Below are 25,395 nucleotides of genomic sequence, written 5' to 3' on the forward strand. Positions count from 1 at the left end.
CATGCATCGGTTACTTCCCAACTGGACTTCTGTAACGCGCTCTACGTGGGGCTGCCCTTGAAACGGTCCAGATACTTCAGATGGTGCAAAGTAGAGCTGCCAGGTTGCTGACGGGGACTGGGAGTTGTTCTCATATAACCCCAGTCTTCTACCAGCTTCACTGGCTCCCCATCGAAGCCCGGACCCAATTCAAGGTGCTGCTGATTACCTATAAAGCCCTTAACAGCTTGGGACCTGGGTATCTGAAGGAGCGCCTGTGTCCATATTTGCCCTCCTGCCCCTTGAGATCAGCAACAGAGGCCCTTCTCCGGGAACCCTCCGTGAAAGATATTAGGAGGGTGAGTACCCAGAGGAGGGCCTTCTCTGTGGTGGTGCCCTACTTATGGAATGCGCTCCCCAGAGAGGTCCGCCTGGCACCATCATCATTTGTTTTTCGGCGCCAGGCCAAGACCTTTTTATTTAAAAGTTATTTTAATAATAGTTGATTTTATTTATTGGTTTTAAATATTGAGCCAGGATGTATCTAGATTTTATATGAATGTATTTACATGTATTTATTTATGATGTTGGAAGCTGTCCCGAGGCTTATGCGAATGGGACGGCATACAAAAATTCCAAATAAATAAATAGGTTAATGCCATCTACAGGCCCAGACCAGTCGGGCTGCCAAGCAGGTGTGACCCAGTGTCTTTTCACAATCCAGTTCTTAACCCTTTGAGATCATTTAATTTCTCCCCACCCCACCCCCCTTTCTGTGTAGCCTTGATGATACAAAAACAAGGCAGGGAACAAAGTGTGGAGTTCCTTCTGAATGGGAAAGGGGCACCGGATGTCCATCGCAGGGTTATCTGTGTGCAGTGTGTATTCTGCCCTTAGCATGACCTGCAGCACACACGACCCCAGCTGTAAATGCATCCTGAACACTGGAGAGTCACTGCTACTGCTGTTGACATAACAAGTCATTACTCTGAGCCAGCAGAGCATGGAGTGCTCTTGCTTGGTACTGTCCTTCTGAGAAACAGGTAAACACTTAGGATGAAATGTGGAATACGGCTTGCATTGAACTGTGAGTTATTATTTGCCATCACATTAGTATCCATCATCTACCTTCCTTTTTAGCTCTTATAAAAAGACCAAACTAGGCTATTCACTCTCTGCCATAGCTTAAAAATGTGTAATAGACTAAAGACACCTGGGAGCAGCTCGCCAGGGTTGTGAGTCTAGATTAGGCCATAAGGTATGGGGCACCGGCCCAGCAGCTGTAGCTGAATTTCTGTGTCTTCGCCTCCCCCCACCCCATGTTGTTTGATTTTGGAAGAAGGCAAGCTTGTGTCTTACTTTCACAAAAGTTTTGATTTGCATCTTGGCCGAGTATCCCCCTGAATTTCTGTTGCTCAGCCCTATAGATTCAGCCCACACAAATTGTCGTCCATCCAGCTGAATGCAGCCTTGTCCTCTGCTATGTATGGCAAACATTCCTTGTTTTTGTATCCCAAAGTGCAATAGCAACAGCAGGAGGTTTTTGGTAGATCGTGCTGTGGAGCCTATGTAGGGCCAGCCCTTCCATGGAGCAGGGGATGTCCCAGGTCCCAGGTGGCAGCTCCTGAAGGGCCCCACTGCCCTTCCAGAACTTCTGTACTTCCTTCTGGGGGATTATCTGACTGTGAAGGGGAAAATGGTGTTGACACACAGAGCTCAGCTTTCCTTAAGGTGATCATTGGCAAGATATTGCCCAGGTAAAACAGATGAAAGTTCCAGTGTAACCGAGTGGACCTGGGAACAACAGGTTGTGGAGAGCCCCTGTTCAGGGAGCCGGCAAGCTTGGGCCATCGTCCCTTTTCTCTCTTCCCACCCAGTCAGATTCGACTGCATTCTCCGGCCACTGAGCTTGCTCAGCCCTCCTCGGACTGTGTTCTTTCCTACTTCAGCAAACCTCAAAGCCCTCTCAAACATGCTCTTATTTCCCTCTTGTTTGTCTGTGGCCGCTTTTTGGCTGTGACTGTGTTGGCAGGGTGCATGAGGTGTTCTTAAAAGTTTAAAAAGCAGGAAATAAACCTCAGCCACCTTGTAGAGGTAAAGCAACTGCCAAAACACCCCCCCACACCAAAATTTCACCAACACTTACCCAACTACCCTTTGGAAGCCACAGGAAATAGTTGCCCACTTTCATGGGAAACAGATGGAACTGTGAGAGGATGGAATGATATTTTGCCCACGCTTAAAATATTAAAACTCCACTGTAATAGCCAAGTGATATCTCTGTCTGCGGAGGGCGTGCACCTGTCGGGAGGGGAGGACTATCCCGTCAGAGCCTGCCTAGGAACTTCCCCGAGGCATCTGCTCAGCCACTGTCGGAAAACGATTGCTGGCCTGGAGGACCTTTCGCACAGGGCCGGCCCAGTGGGCAGCGGGAGGCGACTGACTTTGCTGGCAGACGCTTAGGGAGCAGCGCCAGCCACCCGGCCTCCCCCTCTCTTGCACGATCGGAAAGGGGGTGCCGCGCGGCCTGCCTTTCACCCCTGGAGCCAGCCTGGTGCCCTCAGGTGTGGCAGAGGATGCCACTCTGCTGCCAGTGTGGCAGTGAACTTGAACTGTGCTTCCCACTTGCTTAAGGCAGCGTCTTGTCCTCTGTCTTGGGTTGGCCCTGCTTTGATGAAAGCTCAGGAAGCAGCACTTCCGCTTTTGATTTTGAAACATGGCAGTAAGTTCTGTAATTCCTACTTTTTCACCAACCTTTTTCCATTAAGGTCATGTTGCTTTGACTGCCATTAATATTTCAGTCATGGATGAAGTGAAAACGTGCAAAGATCTTGCAATCATCTCAGAATATTACAGTTTCTTGCCTGCTGTTTTTCCAGCACAAATGAAAATTAATGGACTCATTTCGTTCTAGGTGAAGTGGACTTCGGGGCTGAGGAAGATGAAGTTCTCACTCTTCTGTATGACCCATGTCTAAACTGTTATTTTGATCCTGAAACTGGGAAATACTATGAGCTGGCGTAGCGGTTTGCAAGGACAGGGGGTGCAGACCCTGTTCCAGCCCCTGGATCCACACAAAACAACTGAGTTAAGACTATGTTTTCCTCTCTGCTGTGCTCCAAGTCTGTAGTGTGAGCGGAGAAACCAAAATGCTTGAAAATATTGTGAGGTTGTTTTTTTTTTTTTAAGGGATTTGTGCTGGATCTCAGTACATAGCTTAGGAGACTTTTCTGGTTTCATACACATTTATTGAGCCAGCTGACATTATGTAAAGTATGGGAAGAATCCCATCTGTGAACAAATCACACTGAATCAAAGATGTTTGCCAGGTGAATCTGTGAATGGCTGTGTGATTAAAAAAAAAATCAAAATCACATATTCGTTCATCTTTGATCATTTAAGGAGGTGTATTGCACCTTCGTACTTCAGAAAATGTTCATTTTTCATTTCATGTTCATTTCCCAATGTTCAAAGGGAAATGTTCCATAAGTGCCTCCTTCCCCTTTTTATTATTGAATAAAAATATTCTTATTCCATTTTTTGAAATCTCAAATGTCATTTCTGGATGGTTTGAGCTCTCAAATTGCTGCACAGTTTTTCTGATAAATTTCATAAAGCTTGAAAAGATGCATACGCCCCCTTTTATTCAGATTAATTAGTCACCCCCTGCTAATGCACAGTGCCAGTGCCTATTATAATCACAGGACCACACAAAAGAGAAATGGAAAAACAAAAGCCAAGTTTCGCACTCTTACTACATCAACTGAAGAGAGCATGTGCAGAGAGGCCTCCTTTGTGGAAAAGTTTCACATGTGTGCAGTGTCTTAAGCGAAACACACTGGCAGGGAAGGGCGCTGCAACCTGAGATCTCTTGCTCATCCAGCAAGGTCTCAGAAAAAAATGAGGATGCCTTGCTTAGCTTTTGCATCTCGTCCTTTTCAGTGGGTGTGCTGAGGCTTAGCATTTGGATGCTATTTGGAAGTGCTGCTGGCGGATTCAGGACCAATCCCAGGTGGATATTCAGTGGCTGCCCTGTTTACTTTCAAGCAGGCATGCAGCTCATGCCTGTTTTCCAGCCAGTATGAAGAGGTTTGAGATGTCTGGTGCTACTTGAAAGTGTTACTTCCTGCTTATTCCTGAGAAGACAGGCAGAAAATTTCTGCTTGCTTCTGAGTAACTCAGCAATACTCACACTTGAGCCCTGCTTGCTCCGGTTTTGGTCACACCCATGTAACCTGTTGCTTTGTTCACAGATGCAATGCAGACCTGGAAGACCTTTCCAGGTTGGAGCTGGCCCTCATGTTGAAAAGGGGCCATACAAAAATGAGGTACTTGTGCCCCAGACTCCTTTTCTGACAACAGCTGCCCTCTCCAGCACTCTCCTTGCAGCACAAACCGGCCTGCCACTCTGTCAGTGAGGGAGGGGTGCTGGGTGTTCCTTAAACAATATTGCAGAGCAGTCTCCAGCACCTGGTGGCTCGCTTTCTCTTCAATTTACAGAGGAGTCAAATATGATGCCAAAACTTGTGTGCACCTCTGAGACATGGAAGATGTTCCAACGAATGGCAGAAAAATTAAGGGCAGCAGGAGGGCTGAGGCCAGAGGTGTAGATTATTGCCAAATTCTGAGGACTCGTAGTCAACTGAACTCTTCCCCACTGTAGGGTCGCCTCATTTCCCCCTACAGATGGGGCTTTCCTATGCCAGCTACATGCCTCTGGGATCTCGGATTGGAACAGGCTGCATCTGCACAATGCACGCAGCCCTACCCACTGCCAGCTTTCAAAGCAAGGCAGCTGCAGGCATGGCTGCTGAACAGGAGATCTCGTCTGACAAAGCATCAAACTTTGTGACAGTGTCACTTACAGGATGTCGCACCAGCTGTGTCTGGTTACTGAGTTCCATGGCTCACTTGGCATGTGGCATATGAAAAATGACAAGGGAGAATTTGGAGGTGGCCTTTGTGTGGATGAACATCCTGGAGCTGGTGGTTTGTGACAATAGACTTGAGACTTTGCTGCGCCTGCTTTCCCTTCTTTGAGGCTACTTCTGGAATGAAGAAATGCAAATGCATCACTTGACAGCTTTTCCCTCAGAAATAACAAGGTCACAGGCAACAGGGGAGGAAAGAAAGGGGAATTAAGAAAAACCATATGCAGAACTGCTATCTAAGTGTTTTGGAGACAAAAAGGGAATTGGAAGGAGAGAAAGGGCAAAGAGATTAATAATAAAATCCTTCTGCAAAGATACCTGGAAGGAATGGGATTATACTAAATCATGGTTTTTTCACTAGAACACTTCACCATGCTGCCCCCAAATCTTGCTCTTCATAAATACGTGATGATTTTTTCTTGCTGTTTACAAATGGAAGGAAGGTGTTGAATTTACATGGAAATCTTCCCTGCAGAAAGGTAGAGGAAAACTGTTAATAAAACAGGTTAGAATGATGTAAACTGTACTAGGTCTATCATTGCTATTACAGTTTTAATTATTTTAGTCTTGCTTTTTAGTAAATCAATTGAATTGGTTGGTTGATTTGCAGCATTCCCCCTCTTGGGGGCAGTTTGAAGCTTTTCAGTTAAGATCTTTGCCTCACAAAAGTAAAAAATGTTAATGTTGAGTACAATCTCAAACATGCTACCTAGAACAAGAGAATAGTTACCCTGATTATGAAAATGATACGTACTTTGATGAATGACACAAAATTGGATGGGGCAGCTGGAAGACAGAGACAAAATTCAAAGCCATCTTGATAGGTTGGAGCGCTAAGCTGAAAACAACAGAATGAAATTAAGTAGAGATGAATGCCAAGTGATGCACCTAGGAAAAAGAAACAAAAAGCATTGTTACAAGATGGGGCACACTTGCAGGATGACGGATCTTGAAACTGTTGTAAACCACAAGCTGAATAGGATTCAACAATGTGATGTGGCTGCTATTTTCATTTCCGTACAGCCAAAGCTCTCTCACAAGTTTACAGCAAACAATAAAAATACAAAAGATGTGATAAAATCAGAAAAAAACATTGAAAACTTCAAAACACCTAAAACTGACAATAGCAAGAATATTCTGCAGAGCACACCCATCACAGCAATATTGGGCCCTGAACATTTCTTCAAAATTGTATTCTTGTACTGTTGGCTATATTGTTGTTTTTATTGTACACCACCCATAGATCCCTATGGGCTATGGGGCAGCATCGGAAGGAAGGAAGGAAGGAGGGAGGGAGGGAGGGAGGGAAGGACCGACCGACCGACCGACCGACCGACCTGGGATGGGGAAGCCCCTGGGTGGCCAAGTAAATCTTTCAAACCACAGAGAAGAGGGCCATCTTAACCCGGTGCCAAAAAATGACAAGTCTGGCACCAGCCAGGCCTCAGTGAGGAAGCAGCTCCATAGGAGGGGGCAACAGAGAAACCCCTCTCCCCGTTGCTGCCCCCAGAGGAAGGCCCCAAAGGTTGAGCATCGTGTCCAAGTAGATCGCGGCTGGGAGAAGCGCTCCAAGAGAGATTGCACTCCTAAGTCATGTAAGGCTTTATTGGTTAAAACTTGCAGCCTGAATTAGGACCAGAAGCATATGGGCTGCCAGAACTGGTCTTATGCATTCAGACTAAACTTCAGATACCCCTTAGTAGTTTCATTGCAGTTTATTGAGCTCTCAGCATATCAAACCCTCTTGTCCATATACACTTAAGCTTTCTGATGCTGGCACTTCTGACCCCCAGTTGCTGCTTATCCATGTCTGCCCAGGAGCATGAGAGTCACTTAAGACCACCACCATCCTCCCGACTCCCTCAAGCAGAACCTGGGTCTTGGGGCCTGATCCAGGCTAGGACCCACTCATGCCATCTGGTCCAGCCTCCCTTGTCTAATGCTGGTCAGGCAATGACTCTGAGGAAGCTGGGTGGCCAGCTTCCCCCAGAGGAGCTTCGAGCCATGGCCTTCCAGTACGGTGATGTCGGTGAGCACTGAAGGCCCAACAGTGCTTCCACATCTGCAGATGGAGCTAGAGAGATGCCTTGATACAAATGCAGCTTTGAAAGGGGTCTCTTGAGTCTTCCATCTGCTATATCACATTTACAGCATCCACAAGGGACACATTTCAGACTAAAAGGGACATCTTCCAAAAGGTGCATGTATTGAAAGGATTGCCCCACATGTACACCCGTCAGTTGGAAAGGCTGCCAGAGCAGCTTCAATATCAAATAAAAAGGGCAAGATGAGCAGACGATGTCACAGCGTTCTGGTGACTGGCTGGGCTGCCTGGCTCCCCATTCACAGCCCAAACCTGGTGGGCAGCCAAGGAATAGCCTGGCAGGCCAGGCCTTGTGGAAGTGACTGAAGACAGGCAGACTCTGCTGGCCTCGTAGAGCAGGGCCTCGGCCCTCCGGGCGGTGCTGAGGTCTGCTGTCACCCACCAAGCAGGAACATCCCCAGAGGGTCCACTTCCAGGGCAGATGTTCCAGCTGCTCTTTCCTCACAGGCCAGCTGGTTCTGGGGACCTTATGAATGGAGAAGGCAGGACAGGCTCAGCTCAGCTCAACCAGCAGACTTGGCAAAGATCGTGTTTCACCTTGACTTCACCGTCTTCACCTTTTCTTCCCTCCCCTCCAATAAAGGAGGAACATGTCCATGCCCTGATGCCGTGCAGTGAAGGATGTGCCGGTGCCTGTGCAAACCTAGCAGAGGGACCAAGTGCCCCCCCCCCAGCTTTGAACTAACGATCTTGCGGGACAAGTTGAAAGCAGCCACACAGGTTGGTTCTTCCGAGGCTGGAAGGTTGGTCAAGGGACAGGTGCATCTCTGGGCCTCACAGGAGCAGAGGAGCGGATTTTCTCACCAGACCAAGGTAAGGGAGGCTGGCAACCTGGCATCCCATATCGTGCCGTTGGAAACCTCACGTTCTGAATCAACCCTTTCCATGTGGGGTAGCCACCCTCCTTTTCGCTGCAGCTCTTCCACAATGCAGGCAAGATGCCTGAAAAGTACCCAGATGCAGCCAGCCTTCTGTTGTCGGCACCCTTCTTCATCATTGTCACTCAGTGAGCCTCACAGTATAAAGCATTGCCGAGGTGAAGCAGGATATTGATTCTTCTCTTCATCCAATGTGTCAGCATCAGCATTTTAAGCTGAAAAGGGCAAGTCCTCTGGAAACGTGCAGATTTGATCCTGGCCAGTAGGTCACACGGTTTTGGCTAGCAATTCAGCGAGAAATGTCTTATTCCTGTGTTTTTGAGACTTCTGTTCCAATAAGAGAACAGGGATTTTTACTACAATTTCTGGACCATTATGAAGAGGTCCAGGATTAGATCTTCTGACTTCTTTAAGAGTGAAGAGCAGTCCCCCAAGGAGAGCCTAACTGTGGTCCTACATTGTCTATACAACATGCATGGACGCACGTGTGCTCACACACACAGACAGCAGATGTGTATAGCTTAATATCATAAGAAGGCTCAGCTGGCGCTGGGCTGGCCCTGTTCTCTGACTGCTTCTGTGCTAATGTCATGGACAATAGTCAAACGAAAGTCTCATTCTCCCCCCAAGTCACTTGTGGGTCCAGGGAGGGCCCATGAATTACCCTGACGCTTTGGCAGATGGTGCCCTCAGCCCTGCTCTGGAAGTTGCCCTCCAGCCGCATCACTTGTGTTCCCACCCCCAGCACTACACTCGGCCCCCAGCTCGGGCCTCTCAACAGTTCATTCGTACAAAGCTCAGCATTGTTTGACCCCGCAGGGCCAGGCCGGGAGCATGAGCTACACGTGTCTGGCTCGAGGATCAGCCACTCATTCACTGGCTGGGCTTAGGGCAGCCGCAGTCCCATCAGCCTCAGTTTCCTGTCCGTAAAATAAAGAGTGAAATAAGGCCTTACCCGAAAGCAGGGTCACAAAGCTGACCGGCGCTGCAGCGGTGGAGTGCTTTAGCCGGGGCTACTGGCTGGAGGCCCCCACCCCTGGGTGAACGCTTCCCCTTGAGAGTGGCGTCTGGCCTGCGATGCCAAACCCCCAGCAATGCGGGGCATGTCACCTCTTGGGACTCCCATCCTGATGGCTTCCTCGAAGTGGCCCTGCAGGAAACCTGGCGGCTAACGAGGGGCTCGGGGAATGGAGCTATTTAAATACTGAGTGCAGTTAGCATCCGAGTCTGTGTCATGAAATGCTCCCAAGGCCCCGGCTGGTCTTCAGGAAGCCAATTCGTAATCGCGCTGGCATTTTGAGAGCCAGCCTGCTCTGCTCAGGCCTCATTAATGTGCCGGGCCTGTGCTGCCGAGCAGCAGGAACGCAAACAAGCGCGAGCGAGCGCTGCCTGCAGTCAGCGTATCTCGACAGAAGGTCATCCATCAAGGCCTCTCGCCCCTTTTTGCATACTCCTTGTAAACGTCAGGCCTGTTGGACTCCTCCGCACAATTCGGATCGCACAAGCTGCCGCCTCCCCCTCTAAGCAGCAGCCTTCCAGACCTCATCCGCACACCCTGCCAACTCCCTGCCACACCCCCCCCTCCTGCAAGGATCCTGATTTGGTCAGTATAGAGAGCTGCGGCCTTGTTCGCCCCCTCCCCAAACGCCCCCGTGGGTTCCTGCAAAGCATCCGGAAAGGTTACTTCACCCCGGCTGCTTCAACTGCACCCAGACTTTTCTCGGCCACCATTTTGCTAGGCTTATGCATCCCCAAAAATTCACAGACATTGCCATTTGTCGGTCTCCCTGAGTTCTGCATTTCCTCATCGTGGGTCCAGGGCTGGGATCCACAAGGCTTGGTTTCCAAGTCCCTCGCCCCCAAGAAGGAAAACCTGTCTGGAGACGGTGCAGCTTTCGATGGCCGTATTGCCAAGGCGATGGGCAGAGCAGAAGAGGAACCCACCCTTCCTTGGCCTGATGCCCTCGAGATGTCTTGACCGCACCCCCTGCCGTGCTGGCTGAGACTGATGGGATTTGTTCTCCAAACCATCCAGGCACATCAGACTGGGGGAGCCTGGATCATGGTCCACAGCCAGGGAAGCTTCCTTTGCAGAACAGACTCAATAGCATTTGTGAGATCTAAGTTAGTTAAGGCAAGCTTAAGTCTTGCTCATTTCCCACTCCATGTTCGATTAACATTGCGTACTGCCCTGGAAATGAATCTACTTACATGCGTGCCACTCCGTGGAAGGTGGAAGGGGCTCCACGAGGAGGACCACGCCCCTGGCCCTGTTGATCTCATCCTTCCTTTTCCTCTTTGCTTAGTAAGCGTGTGCAGAGTTAGGCACGTTCCAGGACATGCTCTTATCACAGCATCATTTCCATGATGGAGTGACCTGCAGCTCTTGGGACAGGGAGGGCTGCCCTTGGTTGTGGCTTTTGCAAACGGATCTCCCACAGCCCACTGAGTGGAGATGAGAAAATCATAACGTATTTTATTTTTCAGTAATAAGGGGTAATCTAAATGTACATTTCCCTACGTGAAAGCTATTGTGTGTCAGCTGAAGCAGCAAGTAAAGAACATTTGCAGTTTGTTTGTTTAATTTTCCCCTCCAAAGGACCCTGAGCCATTTCCAAAGCCTGCTACTCCTGGGAAGGAGCCAATTCCTGGTAATCAACACCTGATCCCCTCTCCAAGTTTGAGCAATGCAATTTCTGCCTGCATTTGTACTTCACTTATCAAAGTGTTCAAACTCAGCAAGAGCTGAAACAAGATGCTGAGGCCCTTTAGATCTCTGTGGAAGCCAACACCAGTAAAATGCCTGGGACTGATTGCAGAACATGTAGAACTAACTTGTGACTCTTCAGCAAAATCTATAATACAAATGGAATATCTGAACAATTATTACCCACAGATGATGAGCCAAAGTGCAGAAAAATAGAACTCTTTCATATGGCCTTGAACGAATCAGGATTACCAAGATTAAAATGAAGGAGTTTTTTTCTTTACAACCATGCAGGTCCTGACATTGATTTTCATTGCAAGTGCATGGAAAGAAAGTTACCCTCCCCTCTTTCCCTCTGCAGGAAACGACCCTGGAGAGGTTGCAAGGCCTTCCTACAAAAATTGGGAAGGGGCACCAGGAGGCAGTTGGGAGCAGGTGATTGACCAAACTTGGATCCAAGCCCCTGGTTTGGTCTGATCCAGACTTAAACATACTCATCTAGAATTAAGAACAATTCTAGATAAGCCAGCCGTGACTCACTCAAGACCCACTGCTTTCAATGAGTCTGTTCCAAACATAATTAAGTCTTAAAGCTTCTTTCGTTCATTTGTTCACTGAAGCCTAGCATTTTAAGAAAGCGTGTGTAGTGAAGGAGCAGGGGAAGACATGCTCTCTTGACATTATGTTCCCAATGGCTTCCAATATCTTCCTAGCACAGAAGTGGTCCAAGGGGAAGCAAGCAGATGGGCGATGTAGGGCAACACATCTGGGGGCCACCAGTTGCCCACCCATGCAGGGAGTGTTATGCAGGCTCTGCATCAGTTAACTAATCCTAACTGATACCCTAACTGGGTATCAGTTAGGATTAATGGGATGGAGAGACCCACAGTTGGTGTGTTACGAGAGTAAAGCAGCAGGACTTGTGGCTGCTGACCTGACCCAGTGGAGAGCGTGTCTTCTTCCTCTGCTAGATTCCTCTTGCAAACTACTCTCCGAGGTACATTGCAGCTCTCAGACTTCCTCCATCCCTCTTCATCCCTACCAAGCACTCCTTCGTTTGTTCCTTACAACCTTAATACTCGGCCTCATATTTTTCTATCAGAAGCAATACTTGTTCTTCTTGGAGCGATGGTCTCCCCACACAAGGCTGTTTGCTTTTGAAACAGCTGTGTGAGTGTGTGTTTCTTGTCTTACCCTGATTACGTACTGCAACTACACAACATTAGCTTATCTAACAAATATTAACCTCTAACAGGCTGGTTCCCAGTTTGGAAAATATGAAATCCAACAGTTATCCAGAGCCATTTTCAACCTTAGGCGCTCAACTGCTGGATTTTATACTTTCCAAAATCGATTTGCTTATTCCCCATCCCCATAATTTCAGGGAGTCCCCTTGCCCTCCTTTGTCACCTCTCTTTCCCTCACTGTACAGCTAACATTATTATTTTATACCATTTAAAATGACAACAAGGCCACAAATGCACACAACCCTTTGCTTGTCCTGATAGACACTTTCTCCAGCCATTCTGACAATTGTTTTTTACACACTGTGTAAACCAGAGTAATGTGTGGGAAAGGCTAAGTGCCTTTAGTACCTCTGAATATTTCAGGTGCTCCATCTCTTCTGTGCAATGGCCCATAACTGCAGTTTAAGAGCCCCATTCAAGGGTGTGTTCTGGGAAGCTCTCCTGGAAGGAATAGCTCTTTCAAGCGCTTTCACGGGCGATCTTGTAAATCCTTCTTAATTCACGCTTTATTGACTATAATGGTTCTATATAAATATTTTGTCCCTGCGCATCTCGAGAAGGCACTGAGCCATCTGCTACAAACTCTTCCTATAAACATTTCATAAGTCTGTTACTTCTGGATTAGAGGTGGAGAAAGTCGAAGAAGAAGGGGAGGGGACAGCAACCCAAGCCGTTTTCACACGGCAGGATCCAGCTGGATTGGAGTAAGCTGCCATTTGCATGCTCCCCCACATCGCCTTGAGATTTGTGTCTTGCTGGAAATGTAAGCAAAAAGTGGGTACTTTTTATCATATGTGGTGGACTTGTGATAATGCGAAAAAGTATTGGATTAAAATACATAAATGGCTGGAGGAAATGCTACAAAAACCCTTTGCTTTTAAACCTGAAGTTTTCCTGTTAGGCATTATACCAGAAGACATTAATAGACAGGAAATGTATTTGATGTTACACTTAATCACAGCGGTGAGGATTGCATTTGCTCAATGTTGAAAAAGTGAGGAGCTACCCACCAATGAATTGATTTTAAGAAAGATCTTGGACTGTGCAGAAATGGATCGACTGACTTTATCATTGAAGGAGAAAGAAGACACTGACTTCTATCGAACTTGGATTTTTTTTTTATAATTGGCTGGAGAAACAGGACTTGGCGTAAATTTAGCGATGTTTTCAAATTATTATAAACTGATTTAAATATGACTGTAGAATGTTAAAAAATATGTAGTAGGGCGTTGACCCAGTAAATCCGATGTATGTAATGATTGATGTTTTTAGTATTAGTTTAAAAAAATTAATAATTTTTTTTTAAAAAAGAGATTTGTGTCTTGCATGCCTTCCAAGCACCGATGAGGCACAGCCCAGCTTTATGTCTACCAGGTGGGCCAGCCATGAGCTCTTGCTGCCTGGCACAGAGGGGTTAACAGTGCCCCACATCCCCCCACATCAAGGTCTGCAGGATATGCTCTTAGCACAAGAGGCACCCCAAACATCTCTTGCCATCCAAATAATCAGTTTCAGGGTGATCCAGTACCGGTCAGCTCAGAAGTAAGTTACAAGGAGTTCATCAGGACCTAACCTCAGGTAAGTGGGTATCCGATCACAGCCTCAAGAGCTAATCATTGAACTCTGCAGAAAAACCAACAGGAGCTGGGAAGCATCTAGTTCAGCTTAAATCATCCCTAGTAGAGGAAGAGGAAATGGTCTCTGATCGCCCAAATGTAGGAGGGGAGGAAAGAGACGGCAAGCTTGTGGTGACACCTGATGAGCAGTTGGAGAGGACAAAGGGCCAAAAATAAGTTGCACACACCTGAAGAAGGACACGGCATGGAGGTGTTTCTGTGCAAATGCCGGAGGCGTCCAGGCCAAAGTAGGAGTGCCTGGTTTAAAAGAAGCAGCTAGATATGATGGGAACCTGCTGGGACGGAGAAAACCAACAGGATATGGTCGTAGGAATGTCACGGGAAGGGCAGGGAAGGGCCTACTGGAGGAGAAGCTGCTCCCTGTGTTGGGGGCATCGAGCCAAGCTCACTAGGTGATCTCAAGTGTGCAGACACCTCTGCAAGGTACTGTAGGTGACAATACCTGGCTCCCGAACTAGTTTACTCATAGGAATCTGCTCTCAGCCTCCAGCCCAGAATGCTCAGGGTGATCTTGAGATGGGAAATGAAATCTGGGAGGCCTCCAACAAAAGCAGTGCTGTAATAATGCGCGGGGGGGGGGGCTTCCACTACCCACCCGTTGGCTGGATAATGCATGTCCCGCTTCCAGCAGAGAGGTTCAAGTTCTCAGAGTCCTGAATGACCCCACCCAGGAGCAGCTGGTCATGGAGCTCACTAGAGAGCCGGCAGTCCCAGCGGGGGTCGCCCGGGACATGGCATGGGTGCAACTGTGACAGAACTAATTGAAAGCAGTGGACACAGTGCTATCAGCTTTAATGTGCAGTTAGGCAGACAATCGCTAAAGAGATCCAACACATCTGCATTGGACTTTAAAAATGGAAACGTCTGTAAAATGAGGATACTGGTAAAAATAGAAGCTGAACAGGGGAGTCAGGAAGGTTAAATCTCTTCAAAATGCTTGTAGGTTATTCAACACCACAATAAAAGATGTGCAGATAGTACACGTACCACAAGTGAGAAAACGCAGCATGAAGTTTAACACGGTTAATGGGTTACCTGCACGGTTAACAGAGGGAATCAAAGGAGCTATTAGAGAGAAGAAGGCTTCATTCAAATGGAAGTCTTACCAAATGGTAACAACAGCAGCAACAATGGAAGAGATCACAAGCTTGTGCAAGGGAGATGGAAGCAGACAATTAGCGAAGCAAAGAAACACTTTGAACATCAAGGCCAACATTAAATATTTTTTAAAAATATATATCAGAAGAAAGAAACCAGCTAAAGAGGCGTTTGGACCACTGGATGACAATGGAATTAAAGGAGCACTAAAGGAGGATGAGGAGAAGCTGAATGGTTTTTTTCATCTGTCTTCACAGCAGATGATAAAGGGCAAATATCTGTTCCCGAACTTATGTATTCAGGAAGGGAGTCTGAGGAATAAAAGCAGATAGTAGTGACAAAAGATGAAATTCCCAACTTTATTGTCACATGGAAAGTTAATAGATCAGCGGGTCCAGATGGTATCCACCCTAGAGTTCTTAAAAAGTTCAAATATGAAATTGCTGACCTTCCTACCAAAGTATTGAATATGTCCCTAAGATCAATCTTGGAGAATGGCCAGTGTAACATCAATTTTTAAAAAGGGATCTGGGGGATCCAAGAAATTACAGGTCAGTTAGCTTAACATCAGTTCTAGGTAAATTGGTGGAACATGTTATTAAAGAGAGAATCCATAAGCACATAGGACAAGCCCTGCTGAAAAAGAATCAACATGGCTTCCACAAAGGCAAGTCTTACCTCATTATCCTATCAGAGTTCTTTCAGAGCATCAGTAAGCATGTGGACAGGGGTGATACATTGACTGTTAACACCTGTGTTTTGTTATAACCACCAAACTATTTAGGGTGGTCAAAATCAAAAGGGATTGTGAGGAGCTGCAAAAAGATTTCTCCAGGTTCAGAGATTGGAACTCAAAATGGCAAATGCAGTTCAGGGTAAGCAAATGGAAACTACTGTATGTTGGAGCCAAAAAATCAATTTCAGGTATAGGCTGATGAGATCTGAGCTGGCAGTCACTAATCAGGAAAGGGTTTCTGGTGTTGTGGTAGGCAGTTCAGTGAAATGTCCACACTGTGCTCAGCTGCTGTGAACTCTGTTATGTTAGACATAATTAGGAAAGGAAAATAAACAGTCAAGATTATATTCCCCTCATACAATTTTTGGTGCATCCGCTCTTAGACTTTTGTGTACAGTTCTGATCATTGCACCCAAAAAATGACATTATAGACTTGGGAAAAGTGCAGAGAAGGGCAACTAAAAGGCTGGAGAAACTCCTGTATGAGGAACAGTTACAACAACTGTGATTATCTAGCTTAGAAAAAAGTAAGTGGGGGAAAGATGATACGAGTTTTTAAAATTATGCATGGTGTGGAGAAAGTGGAGGGGGCGTTTTCCCCATCTCCACTAATACTGGAACCCAGGGTCATCCCATGAAACAGACTGATGGGAGATTTAGTTCGGGCAAAAAGAGGAACTTCTTCACACAATGCTTAAACTGTGGGACTCTCTGCCACAGGTAGTGGTGATGGCCACACATTTGGCTGCCTTTAAGGGGGATTGGGCAGATTCATGGAGGAGGCGGAGGCTATCAGTGGCTAGTAGCCTTGCCGGCTGTGTGCTTCCTCCTTCACCAGTGGTGGCACGTCTCCACGCAGCAGTTGCTGAGGAGCCTGGGCAGGTGGGGGTCTTGCACCCACCCTGCCTGAGGGGTCTGGTGGGCAGCTGGCTTGCTGCCAGGCGAACTGAGTGCTTGCTCTGATCCAGCAGGGCTGCTCTTCTGCTCTTCTGTCTTCCCTCCCTCTAACCACTGTTCCACACAAACTCTGCCTTTGTGCAGTTACCCTCCCATCTTTGGCAGGTACATTTTGTATTCTTCCTTTTTTGACATTCGGTTCCTAACTGGGAGCAAAGAGGCAAATTATTTTGGATGGGTAAATGGTATCTATTTGTCTTGGGCTTCTGTGTCTTTGGGAGGGCATTTACCTTGGCTACACGAGCGTTTTACTCTCTGCCACATTAGAAAGGAGATTCAGCAAGGAGTTCTCCTTTCATCCTTCTTGTCCTCGTGTCTCAGGGAATTTATTGTAATGCATCTTTCACTCCAATTATTGTAATTCCTATCCAAATGTTAGCAGAGAACTGATTACACCTTTTCCATCTATGTTGCCTGGTAGAGAATATATGTTCTGTCTATCAGTTTGGTCATGAACAGATGAGATCTTATTGAAACTAAGGAAGGGGGCATTTATTTATTTATTCATTCATTCATTTATTCATTTAATTTCATTTCTGTGCCAATGCTCTCGAGTGGGCATTTCTAGACTACCCAGTAGCAGAAGCTCTTTGGGCAGTTCAGAACAATTCATAAAATCACAAACAACTACTACAGATAATAAAATATGGCATAAAATGTCAATATACACACATTTTAAAAGACATTAAGGAGGTAAAAACCATTTCAATAAAAATACTAGAAGTGTTAAGAGCTGGCAGAAGTACTGCATGGCCTGCCAATAAATACTATGGAATGCCTGGGAGTAGCGGCCATTCTGAATCTGTCACCAAAAAGATGGCCGTGTTGGCACCGATGGGGAGGTCCCTCTCTATGGGGAGACTGCTCCCTAACTGTGAGAAAGTGGCTTCCCCCGTGGCTTCCCCATGAACCTCCCTTGCAGGTGCCTTTTTGGGGGAGACCTCAGTTTCCGATTGTACCTTCCAGGTAGACTCAGACTGGGAGAGGAATTCTGCCAGGCACTGCAAGCCAGCACTTCTCGGTTGTCGCTGTGCTTCATGCCAGTGAGCAGTGAGCCCAGATGGCAATCAGAGCGCCGGCTTGTTGTTTCAGGGAATCCAGATGTTCCTCTCCTGGCTAGTCCAGCCATTCCTAGAAAATAGCTTCTTCCCCTCAGCAATCAAGCCATCATTTGTTGTTGCCTGGACCATCCCCTCCCAGCAAACAGGATTTCCAAGATTGGTGTGAAGTAGGTCAAAAGCTCCCCCCACCGGCCTCAAGGGCTGTCTAATAGCACCTTTTATTCCTCGGGGTGGCGGGGGGATGCTCATCAGAGCCCTGCCTGGATCACTCAGCTCCAGGATAAATGCACAAGTGTGTTCAGTCCTTGGCTTATTTTGAGTTTGCACATCAGCTGCAGTATTAAACTGCTGCCATGAATAAACTGCCCATGCTCTTGTTCCACCTCAAATTCCATGGAAGCAAATGGCCTAATAAATACGCAGGTGGTTAAAAAAAAAAGACAGTTGAGATGAGATAACGAAGCAGCAGCAACAGGTCCTTGGGTTCTCCCTCTCTAATATTTTCTTTCATTCAAACCAAGTGAGAAATTTGAGCAGGCTTATGTAGGAGAGGCAGACATTGTTCTGGCTGTAACTAAATCCTAAATTCATATTACTTTCAACATGATAAATTTGCCACCAGGTAAATTTAGCTACCTTTCCATCCTCCTCCCCTCACCTTAGTATCCAGGAAAAGCTTTGGGGGAAATGGGTCATCCTTTGCAGGTTCTCTGGCTGGAACTTGGTCCATCTGAATCACTCCCAAAGTTTCAGAAAGGGCCAGATCCAGTTCAGGCAGATTTGGAAAGCACCCAATGGAGTTTGGGATGAGGGCAAAGTGGATGAACGTCCCTGGAAGCGATGAGCTGAACCAGCCGCACTGGTATTGGGCGTGCCCCACTTCCAAGTGCTGCGAAAGGACAAGGCTGTAGCAGTTACTCAGGTTTGGCCTCCTGTCCAAGGAGGTCGCTGGATGTTTATGGCATTCGGCAATATTTGTAATTTTTGCAAATACACAGGTTGGGCGTATATGGAAACAAACATCTTAAACATTCCCAAAACCCCGTATCAGATCCACAGAGAGAGGGCCACAGGAATCCAGACGCTTACAGCACTCCCAACATGTAGCCTAAGCCTCTGTCTGCATCTTTTCCTGGGCTCCAACTGCAGCCGCTGTCCCAAAATGCTTCTCCTGCTTCCCACACATACCAGGCTTGACATCCCACCCCCCCCCACATTTAAGCAGGAGAATACGGGTGAGTCGACTTCTGCAGCGAGAACCTGGCCTTCCTGAGCTGATTCCAAGTAAGGTCCCCCCACAGAAGAGACACCTCGCAACCACTCTAGGGACTTTCACGGGGCCGCAGCAGCCGTCTCGGTCCCATCGACAGGCTCCTGCCCCCCCGCCACCCAATGCGCGCCCAAGCTCCCCTACTGATTGTCATACAGCTTTTCCTTACGCACGTTCAGACACGATGGTTCCATCCCTTCTTTTCCCAAGGTAAATGATTTTAATTCTTTCCAACCAATTTTAATTCTGTGTTTATGTTGTATTTATTGTACCTTTAGACTAACTTGAATGTGGTTGTTGTAGGCCTGCTGTTTTCATGTTATGTATATTTGATTTTTATGTTACTGATTTGGTTGTTTGTGCTTTGATTTTTTTTTTTTTTACTCTGTGAACTGCCCAGAGAGCTTTTCTGGGCTTCTTGGCAGTATAGAAATAAAATAACAGCAACAACAACCACAACTCCACTCATTTGTATATCCAAAGCAGCAGCTTCAAGTACAGCAGAATGTTCAATCACCCCTCATCTAATATAATATAGTGATAGTATAATATTATAGACACTCATAAGGATATTACTAAACCCAGAAGTGGTAGGTAAAGATGATCAAAGCTTCTGCTCTCTTCAGCGTTGCTCTGCTCGTCCGAAAGGCAGCATGAAGCAACGGGGGCTCCGAAGGACTCATGCCACTTTGCTATGTTTGATATACATTGAAACATGTCAGAAAGCCAGAAGGGGGCAGCCCAAAACCTCTCAGCTATTCACACCACTAACAAGCAGGTTAAACTGACAAGGAGAAACCCTGGGCATCTTTGCACGTTCATGGGCTGGGGTGTCTAGATTCGAGCGCTTCCACTTTGCAGGGGGTTCTGGTTTCGAATAGCTTTTCTTGCACTCACAGAAAGGTGCTATTGCAGATGCTGTCTCTGTGAAATACTGGGAGAAAGTGGAAATTAGCAGCTGTGCCATGTTGAAAAAAGATACGGACCTTTATTGTTTTCATGCACAATACCCTGCTTCGTTTGCGGGGTGTTTGCTGCTGCCTTTAGAAAGCAAAACCGGGTGTAATAAGTCAGCAAGAGAAAAGGTGTTTTAAGTCTGCCCCTGGCACTTTGCTCGACCTGTGACACTCTCCGGTCAAAAAGTGCTTATACAGATGTTGGCGGCAGCAGGCACTAAAGGCTCCAACAACAGCAAGCCATGTTCACAAAGGACTCAACAGGCGCTGTCTTACAGTCCTGCCACTTTAGATCAAGGCGATGGCCTGGCGGTCCAGGATGCTGCCTTTCTAACATGTCGGACAAGTAGTGCCAACACGTCTGGTCACCGCTGTGGACAGAAGGATCTTCCAATTTGGGAGGGGCACACGGGGAGCCTCGCCGGATGAGAGGGCAGCACCCGTCCTCCGCAGTGGCCACCCAGGGGCCCGCCGGGCGGTCCCCCAGCTTTGTACGGCATTCAGTGCTCTTCCTCACGGCATGGCGCGAGGGCCCTGCCCGTCCAGCCACTGCTCTCTCCGAATTTCAACTTAGAGGCCACACCGGGGATTCCTCCATGGGGTGGGGCTCAGCCTTTACCCCCCCCCCTCCAAATAGTCCAAGGAGACTCCGCAAATGATCCAGGAAAGCCCTGTAAGCCAGAGCTTTCCCATCCCTGCTGCTGACTCCATCATGAGCTTAAGATCTAGGATTGTGGTTTGGGCCATGACCGACTCAGCACACCTGCCTCTGAAGAAATCTGAGGCTAGGGCTCTGTCGACGGCCTGCAAATCCCATCATTGCAGTCCACTGCCCATGCTGCCTGACACTGATGGGAACTGTAGTCCAGCAACAATTGGCAGGATGCCAGTTCCTCCCCACTAGTCTAGATCAACAGGAGGGTTGCTCTCCTGAGTTGGCATCTCAGTCAGGGCCTGAGTGAGTGGAGGCTGGTGGCTCCACATCAGTAGGATGGGGCATCAGTCCGTACTTTTAGGAGGCTGTCCATGGTGCTGAACCACGTGCCCCTTGGCTGGCTCCGTTACAATTCAGACTAGAACCTGGGGAGGCTACAACACTCCAATGATTTGGAAGCACCAACTTTGCTGCCCCAAGTCCCTCTGGACACACACACACCGGCCTATTTCCAATCAAATCACACTTCTATATGGATGTTCATTATAAGCCACTTTGGGAGCCAGTGTTGGATCAAAAGCAGGCTGTACATATAATTCATGAATTTAAGAATAAATAAATAGTTGAGCTGTAGTCGCGACTGGATGGTTTAACTGGGAGTCCTGCACTGAGGAGGAGGTTGGACCTGATGGCCATCTGGCCCCTTCCAACTCCACTATTCTGTGATTCTATGGAACGAGAGACACGGTGACGGAGGGCGGGTGCCTTTGCACTCCCCAGTGAATGCTGGACTATTTCCCACAGAGAGTTTGCCAGAAGGGCCCCTGCACTGCCCCTCACCGCCGCTGGCTGCTGCATTTGTCTTTGCAAAGGTAGTGCTTTGGGGCACTTGGGAACAGAGTCTTTGAGGCCAACAGCTGTCGCTCTGCTGTGCAATCAGGTGGCGGCCTCAGCTCAGACTGTGCCTTTTCTACATTAGCCATGGGCCATTGACTCTCATGGGGTGAGGGGGTCTCTGCTCCCCCATTCAGTTTCACTGGGACACACCAAACCTTCTTGTTAGCTGGGCAGTTCCTGCTCTGTGCTGGGCACACCTTGCCACAGCCTGAGTTCAAGAGGCCTGGGATAGTGACAGCCTGGGAGACTCCTGTGCTGAGCTCACCTTGTGAGAAGGCCACCCAAAACCAGAAGTGGCCATCTTGAAACTTGGATTTACCAGCTTTGGCATTCTCAAATGCATAACAAGCCCAATTCTGTCCCAAAGTATGTAATCCAATGCAGGCACAGATAATCAAAATTAATTCATCATCACTCTACAGAAATACGGATCATGTTCATTCATATTTTCTGTTCTCAGATGTTGACAGCTGTAAACAAAGCACTGCCCAGCTGAGAAGACCGTGTCAGGATGCAGGGTGGGTCGGTGGAAAACGACATTACACATGGCGTGTGCCCATGACGCACTTGGATGACATGTATTCGCACACGTGCATGCACACGCATGAGGAAGACAATTTGCACATTTGTAAGGACAGAGAACGTTCATCGCAGTGCATAGCAGTGGGCTCATAGGTCGGTGAGTAAAGACGGGGTCGGCACGCTCATCACTAAACTCCCACAGTACGTGAATTCACCGATGACGATGCCGACGTCGTCACAGAGTTTCAGACCTCCCTAGGGATCAGGCAAACAGGCAGGTGCAACCGCAGGGAAGTCGCAGCCTATCCCCACTCAGCTGGCTTCACGTTTAGTCTACCGTTGTCAAGTATCCATCTGGTCTTTTTCTCCACTGGTTGCTGATGTTTTTAACAGCCCTGTTCTTAGTTCTCTATGCCTACTGATAGTTGCACGTATAAGGTCGGGGTGGGCGACATGTGGTCCTCCGGATGTTTTGGCCTATGGTTCCTATCAAACATCGCCAGTGCTAATAAAACAATGGAAGCTGAATGCCAAAGCATCTGGGGGACTTCACGTTGTCCACCCTTGCTGTAAAGGGACAATGCCAGGGTGTAAATGTCTTAAAAGATAGACAAACAGTTCATCGGCCCTAAAATCTGCACCCACGCTTGAGCTTGGCGTCAGTTACAGAAGCTTTTGCTGGCTGTGAGGAAACGGCTGGTTTTCCAGTCATTCCTTTGACGGCGCAATCCTGCCCCTGCTTCCCCGAGGCATGAGTGTCTCTCGCTTGCATTTTGGCCGTTGCACGTTGCTTGGGGCTGCAAGGGAGAGCGTCGTATCTAGAGGGAACGGCTTTGAAGGAAGCTGGAGGATACCTGCCCACGGAGAGATCGGATAAGATTCAGACACGCCAGAAGAGCACACAGCGCCATCCTGCATGGACTGCACCACTTCAGACTGCCATGGGGTGGGGGGTGGCATTTTTCAGATCCCATCCCCAAATATTCCCTGTTTCTCTGAATATGCAGATCTAGGACGTGATGGCAAAGGGTTTTCACTTAGCCTGCTCCCTTTCTTACAACGCGTTTTTTTGAACACATGGCGGTACTCAAACATGCTGTCTCTTGCAACGGTGTAGTCCAGAAAGGGATGTTCGTTGCACAGTTTAGTGTCATCACATTTGGCTCAGTCCTAATAGTAGGCTGCCCCATTTCTCCCTTAAGCCTTGCTCCATTTCTCTAGCAGCCGACGGCTCTCCAAATTCTCTAAAGCAAAAGGGATCCCCCGCCAAAATGCCAGGAATCAGTCTTGGAAAATGATGCATCCGTAGCCTGCCCGCTACGACCAATCTGCACTTCAAATGGATGGCTCTTTCCTCCGTTCCAGTCTTAGGATTCCGAGTGCAGGATCATGACACCTCAGAAAGTTTGCCGCATGTGTTAATCAAAACAAGATCCACGGGCTCACGGCGTGTGCATGACCTTTGCAGCCAAAGCTAAAAGCGTGAGTCACCGGGGTGAGAGCGGTCACCCAAAGGCCACTGCTGACACAGCCCCCCGGCCTCATAATGGCAGCACCCCGACCTTTGATTCACGTGTCTCCAAAAAGCTACAACTCGCCATTAATTGACTCATTTCTTCCCCTGCAGTTAAGTAAAGGGAAACTGACCTTCTGCAGAGCAAGGCTCGTTCGTGGCTCTGACAAAATTGTGGGTATCAATAACCGTCTTGTAACATACATAGCACAAACAAACCGCATGGATGATCTGGATTGGCCAAAGTGGCGAAAGCAAAACCACAAGAAGCGGGTAACTATCATGGCTTTGGGAGTAGAAGAGGGAGGCATGAGCATCATTTTTTCTGGGGCCAGTCAAGCATTTGCAACTTAGTTCAGGAAACTGTGCCTGCGGCTCCTGGTGCCACTTCAGGAAGGTGGGGAGGGAGGAGCAGCTCGGCTTGCGGGGCAGCAGCCACAGTCCGGGAGACTTACAGTGCTTCGCGAAGAGCTACTGATCAGTTGCCCCTGGGAAAGTCTGGGGCAAAGACTTAGGGTGGAACGCAAAGCCGCATGCAGAGCTTATCTTTGGGTCTCGCTCACCCCCAAGTCCTTCGAATAAAGATGCTGCAAATAACTATGGCTGGAAGGCACTGTACATGCTCCTCAATCAAAGTTTTGCACAACTGAATTTAAAAAGAAATACAGTCTGAGCACTATACTGCTGTAGGGTGGCCATGTGTCCACTTCTGAAGAGGACGGTCCTTAGCTGGAAGGCTATCAGAGGACCATCCTCTACCTGAAGGTGTCTTCTATATGAAAAGCTTCCCTGTTCAATGAAGAACAGGATTAAGAACCACAAGAAACATCACCTGGTCTCCTGTTTGCAGGCAAACAGATCTTCTGGCCACAGTCTTCCATACTATTAAATTACAATAACCATTTCTAAGTTTCCATCTATACATATGAGCATCATGCAAATCAGTATTATCCATTGTCCTTTACTGTGGTGATGCATCTCCATTTTTTGGACCATTCATAGGTAGCCATGGTTCTGCCATAACCAGCTTCCCCCCCGCTGCCCCAGCTGCCTCTGAAAAATGCGGCTGAGCACAGTAGAACATGCACTGAAAGCTAGAAGCAGAACCTGCAGCACTGAAAGGCCTGCCCCGTGACCCACTGAGGTGGGTCTGAGGCGCCTCCTGCTTGTGCAAGAGCTTCTTGTGTCGTCACACAATATCCGGATGGAAAGCCAGTGGGGGGCAATGCTTGAGTGCTGGAATGCCTCAAGCCTCGTGCAGCTCGCGGGCTGACCCACCGCACAAGTTTCTTGGGAGGACAGGATGCAAAGGAGGAAGCCCCATATGCCTCCCCGGCTTCCCTGCAAGAGGAAACTGGGTGGGATATAAATGTCACGATAACTAAACACATAGCATAAATAGGAGAAGCAGAATCTGGAGGCCTGGTGCAAAGTCTCGGGGGGGGGGGCGGGGGTGCCAGGCAGCCCCAAGGCTTGCCGTGCTGCAAGGCCTGACACAACACTTTTCGGCACAGTGCACTGCCAGGATCTCTTCCACTCGTCATCGCTGGCCCAAATCGGTCTGCAAAATGGCAGAAAGCTCAACATTTGGCAGTGCTTGAGCGTGGAAAGGGTGCAATTTCGCTTGCTAAACAATGGCACTTTGCAGGAAATGTTTTCTAATAGCAGAAAAAGCAGCTCCTCAATCAATGCAAAGCAGCTCCCTCATTTGCTCTGGGTTGGAAACTGGCGGACATGCCATCCTGCAGAAAAGCCGCGTAGTAAAAGAGTTCAAGCCAATAGTCTTAGACAGCGATCAAAAAGATGCAGCTAATATTCATAAATCAACTGAAATAATAGAGCAGGAGATGTTCTAGTGCTCAAAGATGCTGACAGGCTGGGTGAGATATTGGAAGAAACTGAAGGAGAAAATGATGTTACTAATGATTTTCATTATCCACATTATTATCGACAGTAGGCCACCAAAGATCCTAAGCATCGAGTTAATAATCCACAGAGTTCATCAATTCATATCGAAGGAGCGGATATGGTGCCTGCTTTAGCAAACCGCTTTTCCATCCCGTGGAGGCAGCTTGGCCGAACTTCATAAAATATGGCAAGGTGGGCGCAGAAGAGCGTCAGCGTCCAGGGGCATGGCTCCCGCTCTGCGGTCAGCTCAACGAGCACTGCCGGGATGCACGCCATGGCCTGTGGGCCGGGAATCAGCTTGGCCACTGTGAGCCTGTCCTTGGACAGGACAGCGGCTGT

At 47.9% G+C, this 25,395-nt stretch overlaps 2 protein-coding genes across 5 annotated transcripts in view; both read left to right on the forward strand.

Annotated features, from left to right (window-relative positions):
* CFAP20DC (CFAP20 domain containing) overlaps nucleotides 1-3,400 on the forward strand; it is a 203,446-nt gene extending 200,046 nt beyond the window's left edge. For all 4 annotated transcript variants that reach the window (XM_044452102.1, XM_044452103.1, XM_044452105.1 and 1 more), the window contains one exon: nucleotides 2,894-3,400. In XM_044452102.1, coding sequence (XP_044308037.1) covers nucleotides 2,894-3,003 — 110 coding nt within the window. In that variant the 3' untranslated portion in view covers nucleotides 3,004-3,400. The remainder of the gene's footprint in view (nucleotides 1-2,893) is intronic.
* Nucleotides 3,401-6,863: 3,463 nt separating this feature from the next.
* The window catches only part of FAM3D (FAM3 metabolism regulating signaling molecule D), an 84,347-nt gene continuing 65,815 nt past the window's right edge, over nucleotides 6,864-25,395 (forward strand). Inside the window, exon 1 of the mRNA XM_044451704.1 lies at nucleotides 6,864-6,939. Within this exon, the coding sequence (XP_044307639.1) occupies nucleotides 6,864-6,939 (76 nt within the window). The remainder of the gene's footprint in view (nucleotides 6,940-25,395) is intronic.

The sequence above is a fragment of the Varanus komodoensis genome, unplaced genomic scaffold (genome assembly GCF_004798865.1).
Source record: "Varanus komodoensis strain SLA01 unplaced genomic scaffold, ASM479886v1 scaffold6_4, whole genome shotgun sequence".
NCBI lineage: Eukaryota > Metazoa > Chordata > Lepidosauria > Squamata > Varanidae > Varanus > Varanus komodoensis.